Source organism: Musa acuminata, chromosome BXJ3-4 (genome assembly GCF_036884655.1).
Source record: "Musa acuminata AAA Group cultivar baxijiao chromosome BXJ3-4, Cavendish_Baxijiao_AAA, whole genome shotgun sequence".
NCBI classification, from domain to species: Eukaryota; Viridiplantae; Streptophyta; class Magnoliopsida; order Zingiberales; family Musaceae; genus Musa; species Musa acuminata.
The window spans coordinates 6,264,793-6,285,045 of NC_088352.1; the positions used below are offsets into that span (position 1 = coordinate 6,264,793).

Here is a 20,253-nt window from a genome sequence, read left to right on the forward strand (position 1 = left end):
TATTAATTATATTAACTAGTTAAAATCAAGGCATACTTTGTTGTGCTTCATCACCTTTGGGTAGAGTTTGAGAGAGAATGTTCTTCTACTTGGAGTAAAAGGCATCTTCTATAGTGTATTGGCCCTAAGGATTTGGAGTAAAGGCATCCTATATAGTATATTAATGATCCACCGTTCGAAGGAAAGAATGTATATATGACAACTCGAAAGAAAGATCACGTCGATACCAACTTAGTCATTGAAATGTGAGAGTTCAAGAATGACAAAATCGAAGAAACGAGCAAAGCATAACAAAATAGAGTCCTACAACATCACCAGCAATAATAACTTGCTAACACATGCTCAGATATACATGGCAGCAACACAGAGAAAGTAAAACGAAGAACAGGACGCATCGTTATTGCTCCGAAATCACACACAAGCCATGGATTTGAAAGGATGGTGGTATGAAAATGGGCCCGGTTTCATTGAGATCCCTCTCACTTCCCCCCGAGCGTGGGGAACTGTCCAGGATCCTCGATCGATGGAGCATCAGTTGTGAAAGTTGAAACCCCACCCATGAAACCACCTCTGAATTGTCCACGACCACCTCGCCCTCTTCCGCGGCCACGACCACCCGAGTTATAGTATCTTTCTCCTTCAGATGGCTTTAAAAACTCGTTGATGCTCATGGGCTACCAAGGAAATTGTTCATCAGTCAAACAGACAAGAAAATGCTGCTAGTGCAAAGAAAAAAAAAGTGGCTTCATACTTTTTTGTTTCTTTCATCCCGATCAGTATTTTCTTTCTTCTTTCCTGTGTCCTTGTCAGAACCCTTCGAGATTGGGGTTACACCAATCAGCTTTTCGTTAAATAGATGCCACATATATTGATAAAAATAAAAAGGTAAAAGGTCACCCCGCACTTACAAGCTTAACGAAGATGTCATCATTTTCTTTCTTCAATGAGAGTTGCTTCATGGACTGCAATTCCTTGTCAATTTCAACCTTTCTCTCCTCACTCTTCATTGCTGCTAAGGCTTTTCTTTTCTCCTCCCTCACTTTCTCATACTCCTCCAATGTCATCTCCTATTCAATTAAGTCAAAATATATCATTGTCAATGTAGTGGTTTGAGAAGCATCAACAGTGGCAAGACCTTATCTTAAAGCACCAGGGTGTCCAAAATCCAAACATCAGTTGTGCCAAAAAAGGCTGAACGAACAGCAGAAGAAAGGATGCGAGATCATCTTAAATGGAAATTACAAAATATCATCATTCCTTAAATGTTATAAGCTTCTACAAGATAAGGAAGACCATAGAACAAAAAGGAGATGTAACCAACTTAATGGACCTAAAACAAATAGACAGACTTGTCCCATTAAGATGGACTTGCCAAGCATAAATGTTAACAACAGGAGTGGGGAACAGACGATGGCAAATCATGTTTCAGCAAAGTATATTCTGCTTCACAGGTCATAGAAGTATATTCTGCTTCAAGTGATGAAAAATTTGTTCTATTGTCATGATGTTGCTAATCTTCTCTGATTTAGAAAATAAACATTCCTCAGAACTGCAATTTGTCAATGAAACCCATATCTAGAAAGGTTCACTTATGAGTAATTTCTCGATGAAACCTATATCTAGCAAGGTTCACTTATGAGTAATTTGGAAGCCTCAAGATGAGCATGAAGTGTTTGTAATGAAAACCTATGTTGAAGAAGAGAAACACCTGCATGAACAGATGCATACCAGAATTGTCCTTAACAAAAAAAAAACCCTCCATTTGAACTGTCAGAGTATGATGTAGAGACTTATCTTGTTGAACAATGCATAAAAAACAGGTGTCTCGGTTTCTCAATTGGCCTACATAGTTGATTTCATATTTAACAAGATATATATGCTAGACTCCAACTAACTATCTTTTGCCTAGTTAATAATGTTTATCTCTCATTTCACCAAACAGATTTTATTTCAAAAATAAATTATGAAATTCGACAAATGGATGTGGTGGCTTATCCTTTTGTCAATACCCCTTATTACATTTTGTCATTTTTCTATGCATATCGATCTGCATCATGTAGCCACAAGAAAAGATTATTGCAAAAACTTATTTTAAAAAATAGATAGCAATCAAACGTGCAGACTATGGACTTGCTTTTAATTTACTCAGTTTTATAGAAACTATGCTTTCTTTAGATGCTTCTCTGGGAAACAGAAGCATCGATGCAAGCCCTTACATGTCTTTTGTGCTTATCATGGTCATCCAGAAGAAATATGACTCACCTTATCCTCTTCCTTCTCTTCTGCATCATTTGCTGCACCCTCTTTGTTTTCCTTGTTCACATCAGATGATGGCACTTCTTCCGGTTCCACCTGCTTCTCAGTTGCAACAGTCTTGTCGCCCGCAGTAATAATTTCTTCGTTTTCTCTGCCGACACAAACATAATGACTATTTAAAACTAAACATTATTGAAACCAATGATAAGCTACCCACACATAGTTCCTTTACAAACACATCATAATAATAAAGAATCGAGTCTTACTGCAGAATAGACTCATCAGTGGCAGATCCCCAGTTCCCACGGCCTGCTCCATTGCGTTTCATCTCGTATCCACGGCCTGTGCCACTCCGCCGTTCGTAGAACCTCCGTGGAGGACGTTCAGAGTCACCTCCAGCCTCCTCATTCCCATATCCACCACGGCCACCAAATCCACCACGACGGCCACCACTGAATGGCTGACGTGGAGGGCGTTCCCTCTCCTGAAGTCTACCATCTTCGCCTCCTCCGGTACCATCAGCACCCTCAGACACTCGTGAAGCTCCACCGATGTACCCATTTCCAAAATCACGATTTTGACTCATCGAACCTCCTCGTCCACCCCTACCACGACCAGGCCCACCTCGGCCAGCCCCGCCACGTACCCCGGTAGTGTTCCTCACCTCCCTTGACTCTCGCACTGCAAGAACAAATAAACTCGAATCAGATAAGAACAAGAGAAGGGGAAAACAATGAAGCCTTTCGATCACTTCGACTAGCACGGGAAAAAGACCCAACTTTGGAGGCCAATCCCAACAAACAAAATCGAGATTTGGAAGGATAAAACTATCAAAAAGAAATCTTTTACTTTCATCCCAATAACACTTAACGAGGAATTGAACCAGCGCAGCGGAACTGACCGGCTTGAGCAGGAGGAAGCGGCTTGGTCGGAAGTTTCGCCGGCGCCTGAGGTGCAGCGGTCGCAGCGGGCTTCTTGGAGGCGATCTTCTGCTGGTGGGCAGCGATGAGCTGCGACGGGTCCTCGCTGTCGTCATCTACGAGGAGATCGAAGGGATTGACGGTGGCCATCTCCGCAAAAGAAGCCCCAAGAGCCGGGGTCGGAGGGGCTCGAGAGAAACCTCGAACTAGAACAACACCAACTCGACGATCTCCATGAGACGCCTCGATCGGGACGATAAAGGTAGGGTTTTGAACGACGGCGGCGTAGAAGGAGGCGACGAGCGATGCAGAAACCCTAGCCGCCACGGCTTCACGGGACTCCGACCAACCCCTTCGGGTTTAAATCCCTATTCGTTCGGTAACCAAATGACTAAACTACCCTCGTTAGATGTCTTTATTTAGGAAGTTTATGCGTTGTACGAGAGGATAAGTACGGGTGTTTGGGTAAAATAGTTCGCTTCCTCCGGGCGACGCCCGTGGCATTTTTCTGGTTTGGTCATGGTGCCAGAAGAAAAATCTAGACCGTTAAATTAAGATCGTGCGGATCAAATACGTTTAGAGCCGCGATCGTGTATCTGGCAACGATCGGTTTGGTGGTTCCCCGCTCACGGCGGGTCGCATCAATGATCGCAATTGTCTGATTGCATTTTGATCACATGTATGCCCTTAAAATATCTGTATTCTTGTATTATCCATTGACAGCGTGTGTGTGTGTGTATATATTAGAGTGATATATCGAAGTGGGTCGAAGGAATCATGACACCGCTGTCAAATGGAATGTGACAAATCGTGTGCTAAAATGTAACACGACGTTAAAGTATACACCGCCTGAAAAACCAGCAATATGAAAATGGCGATTAATATGTTGTAGATGATGATGATGGATCAACTTCATGTGATTTTTGTCTTCGGCGTGAAGACCGAGGTTAATAGGTTGTGAAAGTACGGAGTCAGCTTTATCGAGGTGTGACGATGCATCTTCATTTGGACCATATAAATAAATAAATATATATATATATATATGATTCTGTTAAAATTATAATTTTTATCTAAAAAAATTATATTAAAACTTCTATAATTTTGAAAGCGAAACAAATGACTTCATTTATCCTAATATCATCGATTGTAATTACAATCACAAAAAATATAACACATGACATCAAGATCCATATAAAATTAATGGACGAAATGATAATTTTAATCTCTTTTTCTTATTTTATCTAAATTAAAATATCTTAAATATCTTAGTCGATCGTAAAATTAATTGAAAACTTGTAAATATGATAGCATAATTGGAATATCAAAGGATTTGGCCTTCTCTTTGTCCTAATTATGTTCTCCTATGTCTAACTCGATGATTTGTCATATATATTGTCAATTTGTAACACCAAGTCCTTCATTCTCATGGAACATACGTGTATTACCTAAGAGTATGGTAGCAACCAAGATAAGAGCTAACGATAACAACCTCATTCATGTGTTTTTATTCCCTCATCTCTCCTCGTTTCCCTTGCCATGCTAAAGGAATAGCCTTCGTGAGGCAATATGCTTTAGTGTAACGATGGGTTCTGTAGTCAAGGTGTGATGGTGATTATGGACATCAATGTGCTCGTCATCCATGATGGCCCTCTTTGAATTAGTGAATTTCAATAGTTGTCACCTCATTGGGCAAGAGACGATGGGACCACGGGTGGTTGCACTCGAGGGAATAGTACAAATAGTGATCATAAACATGATTAGTTACACCAAGGAGGGTGGCTAAGAGAAGGGATCGGAGGTGACGAGTGAGAAGTGAAGAAAACCTTTCAAAACGTTGGCATTTGGGAACCATCATATATATATATATATATATATATATATATATATATATATATATATATATATATATATATATATATATATCTCTCTCTTTCATTTATTTTGGTTTTACTACGAGGATGAGTAGGGTGTTCCAAAAATAGAACCAAGTTGGCAGGCGAAGAGATCAACATAACACTCATTTAAGTCCACTTGTAAATTCTAATTATAAGTTTTTATTTAATTTTATAATCGATTAAGATATATTAATTTAAATAAAATAAAAATAAAAAAATATTTTTTTATTTATCATTTCCGTGTCGATCAAGTACAGTGTCACGGCTTTTAGTTGTGTTGCAGTCAACTATGTCAAGATAAATGAGATGATTTATTTCACTTTCTAAATTATTAAGATTTTAATATATTTTTTAAGTAAAAAGTTAAGATACTAATATAATCCAAATACAAATATATGTAATTAGCCCTCGATTTGTTCGGAGGGATCGTGATAAACATATATTTGTGTTCGACTAATGTCCTTCGTCAAACGTTGACCTCGTTGCTGAGATGTACATCCACGACGTCCGCGTTCGATGTGTTGTCGAGTAAGATCACACGACTTCACCTTTAAGCTCTCCGCACAGGCCATGGTGAAAACTTGCTTTACGCATCTCATCTCATGATCATTGCATCCACATTCAAGTATGCATCTACAGCTAAATCCTATCCACCTAACTAAACCATCACCAACAACCATGGACAAAGCTTTATAAGACACTTGAAGTAACAACAAGATCGATGCGGCTTATTCCTATATATCCCTGCGATTTAAATCGAAACAAGTTCTACACCTATGGTTGAAGATAATATATAACTGTGATTTTGACAACTCTAAGTAAAGATAGATGATTTTTAAATCATAGTAATAGATGATTTTTCTTAGATAGCGTAAGATATCTTTGTTGTAGTAATTCTCCATTAATAATTGCCTATCAAATTACATTATTTCCATTTTTTTTTAATGAAGTATGTCGTATTTTGAACATTAAGATTTTTTCCTCCTCTTTTTGATGCTTTTGAGCATTAAGTTGCTTATTCTATTGAAAGGAAACATAAACCATCATTTGAGATCATGTAAGATGTCATGAGTGTCCACTTGAGCCACCATAGCTTGTCAATTTTCTTCGAATGCCGACAATACATGGAAGGAGTTATTAAGGAAGATGACAAGAAATAGTGTTGAGAGTTAGGCATAAAAATGGATGCCATAACTCAAAGCACAAAGTCAAACATATAAAATTCCTCAGCCACAACCTCCATCTTATCATCTTAGAAAGAAAGGTTCTTAAAGGGCAACCGACAAAAGAAATCTTGCATATGATAAGCACCATGAAGCGATTGGGTCTTGTGCTAGTAAAAGAAACGACAAGAGCTCCCAACTGCATTTGTTTGATTTGATTTGATCACTATAAGTCGTAATTCATAAGATGTTAAGATCTTTATCTGAGTTCTCTTAAATCTTTTCGATAGAGTTAAGCTATGTCTTCTCTAAATCATTTGTACCTATTCACATCTTTATTCCATATGAAAATTAATCTTTTTCTTAGCAGTACTTTATCTTCGTTTCGAAGTCAACTACCAGAGAATTATTTCCGTAGATATAATTATCCACAGCTCAGACGTCCTTGTCTTCTTCCCCATCTTAGGATTTGACAGGGCCAAGTTGAGTTTCCGTAGGAAAATAGCCTAGCTAACATCCCACCATCACATCCTCCTCCACACAATACTCACTAAATGTAGCTACTATACCACTTCCATATATCATGCATATTTCCATCCAAATCATATAAATGCTCTCTATTTATAAATGTTAGGAGGAAAAAATTTTCTTAACAGTGTAATGAGATTTCCTCGTATAATTGGAAAAATCTTAGTTGCTATCATGCTTCTGTAAAATGGTGCTCTGTCAAATATACCGATGTTGGACCTATGTGATGAAAATAATTTACATGCGAAAAGTTTCATGAGTGAGTTTGCTAGTTAATTAGTTATATGCACGTGAGAAATACAGAGTTAATGTTTGACAACTTGATCTTGCATGAATGAAAGTCGATGATAATTTTTTTCATGCGTGAGTAAAACAATGGATTGATGCATAGATAAGTAGATTTGACATTATCACAATATATTTTAAGAGTTGAGGTGGAATTGATGTCAAGTTCTTGGAGCATATTCATGATCCAATTAAGTTCTACAGTAACAATGACAATGATATGATATTCAGCTTTACATCGTGTAATTGTCTTTTACTTTTTAGAACTCTAACTGATTGAATTAGCTTCAAGAAATATAATATACCCTAACGTAAATATTGTATCATCAAAATTTCCTGTCTAATCAACATCAATGTATTATGTTTAATACATACTCTCTATTTATACAAATTAAGAGGAAGAATTTTTCTCACGCACTTAGAAAAAATCTATAACTGGTATCAGGTATCACCTACATGTGTATGACATGCTTCCAACATAATTGCCTGCACGTAAGTATGAGAGTAAATCATGTCATTGTAGGGAATACGCTACTAGTACATCGCCTCTCCTTCCAAATCCGTGGGCTTCTGTTTGTGAAGGCTGAGGATGGTGAGGAGGTGTTCTCGCTGTGACTGCAGCGGCCTCAACTCGAGGTCTTGCACCAGCCCAAAAGTAATGGTGGGAGGTAACGGGTTGAGGCCCTTTGGGGTGCAACTTCATACGCCTTCCCCTATGATGAAGAGCTTTAGCACGGAATGCCTGTCCCGCGCTCGTCCTGCTGCTGTTCCTTCTTCGTCGGCTTCATCATCACCTTCACAGAAACCACTTCCCATGGTTCTCTCTCCGATATGATGCACTCCAGAACTCAAGAAAGGAAGACAGGTTAAGCCAATTCTCAACTCATATCATGACTGTGCCATGATTCTTTGGAGTTCCATGGATGGACCGAGGAAGAGCACAGCTTGTTCTTGGCTGGACTCAAGAAACTTGGGAAGGGGGATTGGCGAGGCATCTCCCGCAGTTCTTCGTCACTACAAGGACCCCAACCCAAGTGGCCAGTCACTCTCGGCTACACAAGAAGAAGAGCCGCTCTCGCCTCTTTGACATTATTATTATCCTACTTCATCAGTTTTATAATCATAAAAATTATAATATATTATTATAATAAAAAATTTAATATCAAAAATTAAAATCAAATATTGATAGATCAAATTTATGATACATATCTTTTGATATTATTTATAAAAATTTTATCTAATCTGCATGTGTAATATCATCGAATCCGAAAGCTATAACGATATCGATTTATAAGGAGACGAGATCAAAGAATTTACGATAATTAATTAAAAAAGTCTCTTTCATCAATAATATTTTTTAAAAAATTCATGATCATAATCTAAAAATATTAGATAAAATTATATAATCTAATATATCTAATATGTGTAGGACGAGGATAGACCATGCAATTGATCTTTATTTTAAAAAGACCACAAGAAACGAGCTTCGTGTCTCGGCCACTGTACCAGTCATATGCCTCGAGAGAAGCGCCTCATGATCATTCGTCATCATTGGATTTCTTTGTAACAAGAAAATTACAATGGAGGAAATTTGATTTGGTGTTCTCATCACAAAATATGCATTGTTTTCGCAATTGGCTTCTCTTCTCATCATCTCGAACACACACTTAGTAGCTCATTTATAGTTTCCAAGCTAAGCATTAGGAGTCACGGTGATAAAATCAAACTATGAGATTAACTTCTATATAAAAAAAAAACTCCTATTTTTATCAATAAAATAATAAATATATTCAATAAAACTATAGATGTTAACGAAAAGAGACAAGATGATGAGTATTTTCCTATATTCTTTCATCCCTACCCTTACTTCATTCTCTCATTTAAATAGAGTGGGAATGAAGATAGAAAATCTCCATACTTAAGTACTCTATATTCTATTAATTTTAATTTTAAAAAAATAAAATTATTATCAATACTAATTAATAATACTAATTTTTTTAAATAATAATAATTATAAATTTTATATATCATAATAAAAATTAAATATAAATTTATCTAATTATAAATAATAATATTTATTAATATTATGTCATCTAATTCAATCAAACTAATTAGTGTGTAATCAACTCAATCAAGTCTTGATACAATCTAATTTTAATTAGGTGGACGATTGATTCATCCGAGCCTAACATCTTAACTCATATATTAATGAAAGATACGAATACAATAATGAGACAAAGATTCCAGAGCCTAACATCTCAACTCATATATTAATGAAAGGTACGAATACAATAATGAGACAAAGATTATTCTATCTATCCTTATTTCTTCCTTATTTTCACTCCGAGCAAGTACCATATCCATCCATGGGTATAATTGATATCTCCAAAGAAAATTATGCTATTACATTTTATAAATAAAAACAGAACAAGACATGAAAAATTCCCGTTCAAAAATAAATTAAAAGCAGATATTTTCCACCCCGAAAAAAAGGGGGAGATTTTGCATGGGCGATATTTGACACCTCACCGGTAACCCGCTGACTGCCACGTCAGATCTGGGCCTTTCTTCCACGCAGATCCTTACTCGCACTCCCATTCCACCCACCCGCTCAATTTTCACCCCCTCAGTAGTTCGTGGACCCCAGATTAACTCAATGGCCTTCTTGATAATAACAATCCCAGGGGAGTAATTGGAATCCTAGAAATTCCCATCACTGACATGTAATCCAGAAGCCCCGTAGTTGTCTTTATCCGCTCCACCGTCTCCTCTCACTTAATTTCCCTCGCTGCCCTCCGTTACACTCTATTCGCGAAAACACCGACCACCCTGCGCAGTGCAGTATTACTTCGCCACGTGACGCAGATGATAGATGCAGTAGCGGTGTGCAAAAGCAACACATGGAAGTGGGGGCTCTGTGGCAATCCCGGAGTTTTCAACGATCAGCAGGGTTACTTCGTCGGGGCATTGAACAGAATGAGGCTATAAAAGGCCTCCCTCTCTCTCTCTCTCTCTCTCACCCTCTCCCCACATCTGTCACCTCGCTGACGCTCTCTCTCTCTCTCTCTCTCTCTGCCGCTCCTTGGAGATCATGACGGTCATCGTCCCCGGTACGCTCCTCTCCCGTCGTCGTTTGTGTTTCGTGAGAGTCGGGCCCTTAGAGTTGGCTTCATGTTGACTTGCTATAGAGCCGGTTCATGAGGAGAACCACAACTCGGTGGAAGAACAGCAAAAGGATGGCGGAGCTTTGGATCTCGAAGGAGAATTTGTAGTGCCCGGCAGCAACGCTTTTGGTCACTCCTTCAGGTATATGTGACCTTCCATCTCCCCCTTACAACTCCATCAGTTCTTTGTTTCGTTCTTCCGATCATTTTGTCGCCGTGTTCATGGGATAGCTTTTATCTTCGATGACAAGTTGGTACAGATTATTTTTCTTGAGTGGTTTGCGGTAGATGTGAGTGCCTTTCCCTATACCAGCTGCTGTTTTGTTGGTGGTGCAGGAACTATGAGAAAGAGACCGCAAGAAGAGCAACAGTGGAGGAGTTCTACCGTGTCAACCACATCTACCAAACATACGATTTCGTGAGCTGTTGCTTTATATTGTCGATTTCTTTGGGGAATTTGTTAAAAGATTATCTTTCCCAGTACCAAAATAGACCGATAAATCCTCATTTAGTATATCTGTGTGATCCCAGTTCATCAAAGACGTAATCTTTGTTGAATTGTATATAGATAGGCCGCCTAATTTTCAATGACATGACATGCACGCGTTGGTCACATACGCTGCTTTGACAGCAAAACATCCACTGAATACGGTTAACGTACTTGCTACGCAGTCTGTGTGTCAGACTCTCACTGGATCGGTCGTATTCCTTTGATGTTGCACGCCATGACTCTTCTTTATCGAAACATTTGAGATTGATTGTTACGTTACTGTGGTTGATCGGTGCGCAAAGGCCAAGAGGAAGAAGGAAGAGTATGGGAAGCTGCAGAAGGGGGAGATGAGCATATGGGAATGCGTGGAGCTTCTCAATGAGTTCGTCGACGAGAGCGATCCAGACCTTGATGAGCCCCAGATCGAACACCTTCTTCAATCCGCCGAGGCCATCCGCCGAGACTACCCAGATCAAGACTGGCTTCACCTCACCGCTCTCATCCATGGTATCCATCGTTCTCCGGTCGTACAATGACTGTTTCAGAGCAGTAACAGCTGCAGCTGTTCCATAGAATAATTCCTTTGTTTTGTGGTAGATCTGGGCAAAGTACTGCTGCACCCTACTTTTGGTGGAGAGCCCCAATGGTGTGTGGTTGGTAAGCGGCTCTTCGTCTCTCGCTCATATATGTTCACGGTAGCTGTCATCTGTCCTCATTTGTTGACGGTAGTCTGTGTCGGTGCATCTGACAGGGGATACGTTTCCCTTGGGCTGTGCATTCGACGAATCCATCGTTCACCATCGGGTAAGCATTCGACTCACTCCACACTGAATGCTATGCAACCACGCCTTCTTTTGCTAACTCGTTGACGTGCAGTATTTTAAGGAGAACCCAGATTACAACAACTCACTGTTCCGCACGAGATTGGGAGTGTACACAGAGAACTGCGGGCTCGACAAGGTCACCATGTCTTGGGGCCACGATGAGTACATGTACCTGGTTGGTCTCCATCTTATTTTTTGTTTATGACACACCCTCTGCATGGAATCCTCTTGTTTTCTGCTACATATGAATGCAACAGGTGATGAAGGGGAATGAGACGAAGCTTCCCCCTGCAGCACTCTTCATCGTGCGCTTCCACTCCTTCTATGCCTTGCACCATTCTGTTGCCTACACCTACCTCATGAACGAGGATGACCGAGAGATGCTCAAGTGGCTTCTGGTCTTCAAGTACGTCCTCTCTACCTCATTCTGTTTTATGTATGTGGACTAAGAGACTGTTGACGTATGGAATGAGCAGCAAGTACGATCTCTACAGCAAGAGCAAGGTGAAGATAGATCTGGAGGAAGTGAAACCATACTATCTGTCTCTTATTGGGAAGGTAAGCGAACGACTCGTGAGACGGTGCATCGTTGATCATTAATGACTGACTCGTTGATATCTACGAATGCAGTACTTCCCGGAAAAGCTGAGATGGTGAATGGCGATGGCAGTAGTAAGACACCGTAAAGTTGCGTCGGGGATGAATAAAGCTACTTCTGGTGCTACCACTGTAGCCTCCGTTAGGGCTGTAGTCTTGTTTAAGGCATCCTAGTAATGGCCGGTCCATGTATCGCGTGCTGTATGTTATCTATTTAAATGAATAATTAAACCACAATTATCGAGCTACAAGAGAGGAGTTTTCATCGAGTTGCTAATGCTGGAAGTTAGGTGAATGATTCTATCCACAGTAGCGTGGCTTATAATATCTAGGAATCCTTTTTCTTGGTTGGCTACTTGTTAGCTATCGTCGATCCATCCAACGTACGATCTCGGTTTGTCTGGGAATGAATAAGATTGGACTTGTTTCCACTTCTCTCCTTGGGGTGATCGGGACGGACTACTGATCTTAGTAGCCATTCTAATACAGGCTAACGAGAAGAATGGAACAAGCAGCATCTGTGACCCCACCCATGCAGCACAAAGATGGATTTGTTATGATCACGAGAAAATATAAGTCAAGAAAAGGCATGGGAAAAGCTTTTAGAAACTTCAATGGCGTTTCCAGAAAGTGACTAAATCATTTGTCGAGCCACAGAAAATGACATGACGACTTGGTCAGTTTCTTCTGTAATTACCAGAAAGGCAGTCACCCACTGAAATTGTTCTTGGAGACGACTTAGTAGATTGCAGATGTCAAGATGTCGACGTCTGTAATTGAAAACTAGATTGAAGAGAATGTAATAAATGTATCAGTTAATAACAAGATCAGAATAAATATATACATATATGTAGAACGCCCAAAAGCCAGACCAGTCCCTTCCATAATATCAACAGATGTCTACAGTGGTAAAGCACAATTCAAAATTATGTTTACATGGACCAAAGTAGAGGAACTTATTGGATGTAGAAAGGCTGATGATCAAAATTAAAATCTGAAATTGCAATACAGGTCTGATAAAAGTCGCCCGAGATTTCTCTTCATAAGAACCTATTTTGGTGGCTCTCTTGGTGTTTTTATTTCTTCAATGTATTCAGCGCTCAAAAAGCTTGGTTGATTGGTGGAAGATAGAAGCCTCGCCCACATTCTGTCAGTTATGATGACCTTGTTTCGCTTTTCTGTTACCCTCTGCAATTATAGAAACATTTGCAAATCAAGATGACTAGAGATTGACAAAAAGCTAGGAACATAAAGCTTCCATGAAAACCAAAACCGGTGGTTTAATTACTTGATAGGCTATCACTGATGACGATTATGTGCTGGAGGAAGTATAGTGATATTGAGAAGAGAAGAAAAGGGAAAGATGGTAACTGAAACCACAATAAGAAGTACAAAACTGGAAGAAGCAATGTTTTCAGAGGTAAGCGTTCATTTGTTAACTGTTAATCTACCTTAGTGTTATAACTGAATTGAAAAAGAGAAAAATACTTACATAAAATGGGATGTAAGTGTGCCGGCCATTAACTACCCCGATAGTGAAACCTGTGTATCCTGCCATGGCCCCGTGAACAGCATTTTGTGCCAAAAGTGTGCAGTAGACATTGTCGGAGGCATTACTTGGAATTGCACGGATCATGTATGTAGGATCTGCAATTCAAGCTGCAGGTTAGATCCAATTATTTACAAAAACTAAAGGTGTAGATGCCCAAGTCTAGTGACATACCAATATATTTAAGATTAATTGTCATCCTTTGCCTGCTCGTAAAGTAATTCTACATGATGAAAGGAAAAAAACATTTCAGTTTACGCAATTTTGGGTTCAAAGTTACAAGGATGCTTCATTCTTCACAAAAATTTAACTGGGATAATATATTTTGCAATGTAATGGAAGAATAGACATCTAAATGCTTATCGCTAAAGTAGTCGTGACACTTAGCGCACAAGAATATCTCATAGTTTTTGGTATATTTATCGTTACCATGAGATCTCTTTGGAAAGTACTTGAGCCTTGACTGCTTGCATTTGACATGGAAAGAAAATCAAAGCCTATATTGAAATAGTACAAGAAAAAAAAACCATCATGCGACAATGTTGTGGATCTCACCTTTATCTTCTGAGATAACCAAAGTCCTACATCAAGAAGCAGCTTGTTTCCAGAAGCATCCTCGTGTCCCATGGACCGAACACTATCAGCAATAAGTTCTTGGCCAGCACCCTCAGCAACAACAATAACCATGTGCCCGTTGTCTTTAAGCCGCTTTTCTATATATTCGAATAGTCCACCTCTGCCTTCCAAATAAAATGGTGACTCTGGAATTAAGCAGCAGTCCTGGACAAAATGGAACATGAGAAGACATGAGAAAGATGATAAATGAACATTAAGTGAGCATTCCAAGATGAAACTTATTATCAAATCTCCCAATCAAAGGTTCACAGTGCCACAAACTACGATAACCCAAAAGTTCAGACATACCACATCTCTGCTAGCAAGGGTAGCATACATTGCAATGAACCCTGCAGTAGGAGACCCCATTAGATCTTAGTTCTGATAAAGTATAAGAAGGCAGTAGTTGTTAAATCCATATTATCACAGAAAATTTGAAGAGCATGCTTGTTGAATAATGCTGACTCTTCATATACAGAAAAGAGATTCATACAGCCCCTCTCTGCTGCTTATAAGTCATTCAGACATGATACAAAAAACTTAAAACAAACAGCTGAATTAAAATTAGTTTTGTATGATAAGATAATCAAACTTTTTTGTTGAATATCTTCCAGTGTTTTTTTATCTGCTCCTCGCAATAGATAAAGAGTTAAGCTGCGAAATTACAAGTAGATATAGCATTTACCTATTTTAGTTATGGAGTACAAACTATATAATCACTGTACAACAAAGTTATTTTACCAAGAAATGAGCTTTACCACTGAAGCGGCCCATTAGCTTCACAACACCAATACCATTCTCGACACTTTCAGATTCTACATGTGCAGCATTGATGGCACGCTGAGCCTCTTCAACAGCAGTATCAAAACCAAAGGATTTGTCAATAACCTGTACAAAAGAGAATAACAATCAAGTAACAAAATGCTTATACAATGGAAAGAATGTGGTATCATACAATTGCATGAAGGTAGAAGCAAGCAAAAGTACCGCAATGTCATTGTCTATTGTCTTAGGAATCCCAGCAACAGCAACTTCGAGGCCACGTCTTTGAATTTCCTAGACAACAAACAAAGGGAACATAGAAGGTTTATGCTTGCGTATCTTATTAGTTCAAGAAGAGACAATACATAGTTCAGAATGTAAGTGTCTCAAGTTCTCTCAGTAGCAGTCCCACAAGCTAAGTCTATCACTTTTTACAATTCTAGAGGAAGCAGATTCTGGACACCAAACAAAATGATAAAGGTTTTTAAAGAATGCAACATATTCCCAATTCTCAAGTGCCATAGACTATGGCAGGTCAACACTAACGAGACAAATTACAAAACAATGGGTCATGAGAACTTAGCATACAAGTGAGGTTCTATAAGTGCAGAACTACTGCAATAATTTACAGTTCCTAACGGTCGTGATAATTTCTCCTTACTGGTCAAATTACCTCAAAAATCACAGAAGCTCCCTTTTGGGTCCCATCGCCTCCAATAATATAAACCTGGAGAAAGAGCACTTATCAGTGGATCAAATTCTAAAATATAGAAGATTGTAAATCCTTCAGCCATAAATTATATAATATAAAAAATAGAATAAAAGACCAAGATGCATCACCTGATTAATACCACGATCCTGAATGTTGTCAACTATCTTTATAGCATCATGACCACCTCGTGATGTGCCAAGTATTGTGCCACCCCGTTTGTGAATGTCATTGACGCTCTTTGGCGTCAAAGGTATAGTGTTCCGAGAATAGAATCCCCTATATCCGCCCTATGGATGGGAATGACCAAGTTAATGTAAGTACAAAACAATAATTGGTTGTACAAAGAAGCATCGACGGTGAACACAGAAGGAGGAACTTTATTAAATTCTGCAAAAGAAATCATTGCTAAAAATCTTTGTGAAAATTATAGTTTGTCAAAACACTTTGAAGTGGAATATATTCATTTAGGGGCCATTTGAGTGCATGTTGTAATTTAAAATCTAGCCCTTAAATCAGTACTTGTATTTGTTTCTACAACCCTTATACTAATTACAAAGCTCAGTGGTAGCATGACCAACGTAAGAAAGAGATATGCAGCACAACATATGCAGGTCTTTAATGCACTTTAATTTGAATTTGGGAACTTAAATCCTAGGAAACATATAGATCATAGCAAAGCACTATTGATGCTAATTGAAGCAGCGACTGATAAGCAGTCATGAAAACAGACCAGCCACGGTTAAGTAAACAAGATAACCACTTGAGCAAAAAATGAACAGTAATCAATTTTCAGTAATGAGATATGGAGCTTGAAGAAGTGACCATCTATTGAGTGCCCAAGTCCCAATAGCAATAGAATTCATAGAAAAGAATATATTACTCTGTCATCACAGAAAAATCTACATGCATTTATGTTGATGTTTTCTTAAATATGCTGTCACATTGTCTTTCCTATCTAAAGAGCAAAATACATCTAGCATTAAAAAAAACCAAAAAAAAAAAAGGTTCACTCTACATCACATAGATAGTACGACACTGGTAACCATACATCTGGAATTGTCAGCCTAGACATCTTCTGTTTGCACTTGATAAAACAAATGTTTTCCTCTGGAAGAACTATTCAGTCTTTGCATCAACAAAATGCATGCATGTAAACATTGCAGGACACAGGGCACCCAAATTGACCCAAATAGGAGATTTGGATGATGCTGAAGTTGGTTTTTTACAACGTTAAATAACAACATGAAAGTAATCAAAGTTTCTAATGTTCCAGGAAACTATTACTTTGATCGCATTCTGAGGCAGCCTGAGTGCCTATTATCTCTTATAAGCCTGAACACACCTTGGAAGAGCATATACTAAGATAACTTTCTGCTTTATTTCCACGATAGTACAACAGAAAAAGGGATCATTTTCTATGGCAGTTTTTTTTAAAATTTGGTAACACCCTTTAAGTGGCTTGCGCACGAGAAGGGAAACAAAATAATCAAATAACCCCCTAATAAAAGGCTACCTAAATATACATTATAGATGGCAATCTAAACAGGATATTTCCTACCCTAAAACCTGCAATTTATAGACTCACTGAGAGCTATGGTCATATAGGAAATGTTCTACAAGTCTAACATTGATTATAAAAGAAATTACTAATGATGCCCATTCCTTTATCTGTCAACAAGAAACAAACATGGCATAAAATTGACAAAGAACTCATGCAACAACATGTCATCCATGTATAAAGAACTGAAGACATAAATGGACGTGGAATTGACCATGCCAACAGGCGTGCAATCGAAGATCATAAAACATAAGCAAAAGCAACAGTACTGGCTTGAATATAAGGGTTCCAAAGAAACTATTCTATGACATGTGAATCCAAGGTAGATAATAATCACCTGTATACCAACAATTTTCTTGACACCATACATGTAGGACAACCCACATACAATCTCCCTGATCACTGTATTAAGCCCAGGGCAAAGGCCTCCACATGTTACAATGCATGCATAAACATCTTCTGGTTCAAAGTATACCTTAAACAAGAGTCAAAATATTCTGTTAATTGAGGTTTTCCAAAGCACTCGACTGCTCAGCATCCACAGGCAAATATATCAAGTAGCATACCCTCTGACGAGGCCCAGCTCGTCGAAAATGGATTCCCCTTGGGCTGTTTTTCTGAACCACAATCTACACACAGAAGATACACAATTTAGAATATCATATATCCTATACAAAAAACAGACCCTTGATAAGAAAATGTGAAACATCTGACTTTTAAATTCAAATAAAAATCAGCACTTTCTAGACTATGATGAACGCAAAAAATACTCACCTTTTGTGGAACGGTATCATCCTCATTAACAAAATACTTCCTGTAAAAGGGAAACATGCTTCACAAGTTATTGTATGATAAAACAAATGGTAGTTGTCATTCAAACCAAGAAATAGTAACCAACATACTTGACGACTGAATAGGCTGGATTATCTTGCAGTGGATTTGGGTATGTCTGTAACAAAGGTATCATTCAAGACAATTTCCAACAATTAAAATTCAAAGCAATGGACATGTCATTATGCATACCTATTTCGAGCTAACAATCTTATCATAAAGAGTACAACAAAGGATGCACTGACTTCAAATTCATTATAGCATAAGGCTCCATTTTATGTTATTGACCATTGTACAATGTGAATTCAACTGATTTGCTTCTCTACAATTACTCTTTTAATAACTACTTATCATTTTTTTTTACATAAGCTATTTAGCTGCAATTGTGCAAAGTGCACCAGGTTCTTGCTCCTCCTATTCTGTCTCTACCATTATGATGTTGATGTAAACTACGTTCCGTTGAAGCATCTGTGATTATAAACCCTCAAAGAACCGCAAGCATTCCAGTGGTTTCTTCTGTAAGCTCCTGTCGAATTAAGGTTCTATCACTTGTCATAGCAGGACTTACTAAACGAGCAGGACTCAAATCATGCAGACATGTAAAAAAACCATTATCTGGTGCATGAAATAAATCGATCTAGCTCTTCTCTTGATCTTATTTCCATAACGTAGAAAGCACCCACCAATTCAAGATCAAGGGCATGCCTTTGAATCATCGACAGAATAAAAAAGCAAGATTATCCACAAGTTTCAACCTCTAACATCTCTGGTTGAACCGACAACAAGGTCACAAGATATCTCAACATATTTGTGCAAGCATGGACTAACACCACAGACCAGTCCACAAATCCGGTCGGCTACTACCACCACAAAATCTAAACTAATCAGCAGGCGAACAGATGATCCAGACGGCCACATCGGAGGCAAACAACAGGAAACGGGTCGATCAGCCAAGACTCACCGGCACATCAGGGAGGTAGTCGGTGAAATGGGGCACGTCTTCAAGAACGTAGCCGAACTCCCCTTGGACGACCTTCCTGTCAGCTCGCGCAACGCTTCCCATATCCCTCACGGAACTCAGCCTCAGATCCGCGTAGCTGGCGTGCGACGGGAAGTTGTTGCCGGTGACCGTAACACTGAAATCGCTGAGCTGCCGCCAGGTGGGGGAATCGTAGTCCGATTCCACGACAACTTGCTGGGACTCAACAGCCTCGGTGCTCATCGAGTGGTAAGACAACTCGCAGAAAGGAGAGGACTGAGGCCATGGTATTCATTTATAGGCGGAGAGGAACGAAAGAAGGAAGATAGGAAACGCAATTGACCGAGAGCTTCGATCAGCTGCAACGATTTGTCAGGAACAAGAGGGAAGAAAGAAACAGGAACCGATTCCATAGCACGGGGTGTCCAGAATGTTCATGGGCTGTTTCGGCGTACCGCGGGCGCCCAAAACCGTGGTCGGGCACTACGCACTACGAGTGAGAGTCGGGATAGGACCACGACGGAAGATACGAAGCAGACAATCTCGAACAGTATTATTAATACAATAATGTTAAATCGTTATCTGATAATAATAATAATAATAATAATAATAATAATAATAATAATAATAATAATAGGAATGATTGTTTCTCCTGGAAGAATCTGCCATGATGTTAGGATGCTCTAATAAATTTAATTATCTGCTAAGAACTTGTTTATCTGATCTAATCATGTGTTGTACGTCTAATGGGTCGACACTTCACCACCAATCTCTTAGGATGATACATGTCTTATAGTCTAAGAAATCATATTTGATGGTATCGATTCTGTTTGCTTGCGTCGTCGTCGTCGTAGGAACGTCGTTTTGATCTCTCTTGAGAATGGGAAGCGATTGCATCGGGAAGACGGTTAACAGTTGCACAGTAGGTTTAGTTCAACCCGGCGGCTTAGCACACAGACGCCGCACCGGTTCGATGGTTTTGTTCTGCAGATGGGCTGCCGGGTTGACGCTCTGGACCAGCACTGCTACCTGCGAAGAGAGTTGTAAAAGAGCATTTGGTTTCGTGCTGCGATTAAGGACAGAACGTTCTTGAAATATTAAATTAAATTTTAGATTAAAGAATTA

At 39.0% G+C, this 20,253-nt stretch overlaps 3 protein-coding genes across 4 annotated transcripts; 1 reads left to right on the plus strand and 2 right to left on the minus strand.

The window, feature by feature from the left end:
* Positions 1-260: 260 nt before the first annotated feature.
* On the minus strand, positions 261-3,515 carry LOC135636973 (RGG repeats nuclear RNA binding protein A-like). The gene is made up of 6 exons (XM_065149235.1): positions 3,158-3,515; positions 2,523-2,937; positions 2,263-2,407; positions 909-1,067; positions 752-814; positions 261-674 (listed from the first exon to the last, which is right to left on the minus strand). The coding sequence occupies exons 1-6, from the start codon at positions 3,324-3,326 to the stop codon at positions 480-482; spliced, it is 1,146 nt and encodes a 381-aa protein (XP_065005307.1). The 5' UTR covers positions 3,327-3,515; the 3' UTR covers positions 261-479.
* Positions 3,516-10,008: 6,493 nt separating this feature from the next.
* On the plus strand, positions 10,009-12,373 carry LOC103980922 (inositol oxygenase 1). The gene is made up of 10 exons (XM_009397456.3): positions 10,009-10,157; positions 10,236-10,353; positions 10,548-10,629; positions 11,004-11,208; positions 11,299-11,358; positions 11,453-11,505; positions 11,578-11,700; positions 11,783-11,931; positions 12,002-12,083; positions 12,156-12,373. Exons 1-10 carry the CDS (start codon positions 10,139-10,141, stop codon positions 12,180-12,182), a joined length of 918 nt encoding a protein of 305 aa, XP_009395731.2. The 5' UTR covers positions 10,009-10,138; the 3' UTR covers positions 12,183-12,373.
* A 600-nt stretch (positions 12,374-12,973) lies between these two features.
* LOC135636220 (ATP-dependent 6-phosphofructokinase 3-like) lies at positions 12,974-19,575 on the minus strand. Of its 2 annotated transcripts, XM_065147850.1 has the most exons (14): positions 19,111-19,575; positions 18,221-18,267; positions 18,093-18,132; positions 17,885-17,947; positions 17,656-17,793; positions 15,889-16,047; positions 15,722-15,775; positions 15,274-15,342; positions 15,045-15,174; positions 14,596-14,636; positions 14,227-14,451; positions 13,846-13,894; positions 13,615-13,769; positions 12,974-13,310 (listed from the first exon to the last, which is right to left on the minus strand). In XM_065147850.1, exons 1-14 carry the CDS (start codon positions 19,369-19,371, stop codon positions 13,173-13,175), a joined length of 1,569 nt encoding a protein of 522 aa, XP_065003922.1. In that variant the 5' UTR covers positions 19,372-19,575; the 3' UTR covers positions 12,974-13,172. The 2 variants fall into 2 exon arrangements, with proteins under 2 accessions (XP_065003922.1, XP_065003923.1); XM_065147851.1 differs by lacking the exon at positions 18,221-18,267 and having other exon boundaries at positions 19,111-19,234.
* Between the last annotated feature and the right edge of the window lie 678 nt (positions 19,576-20,253).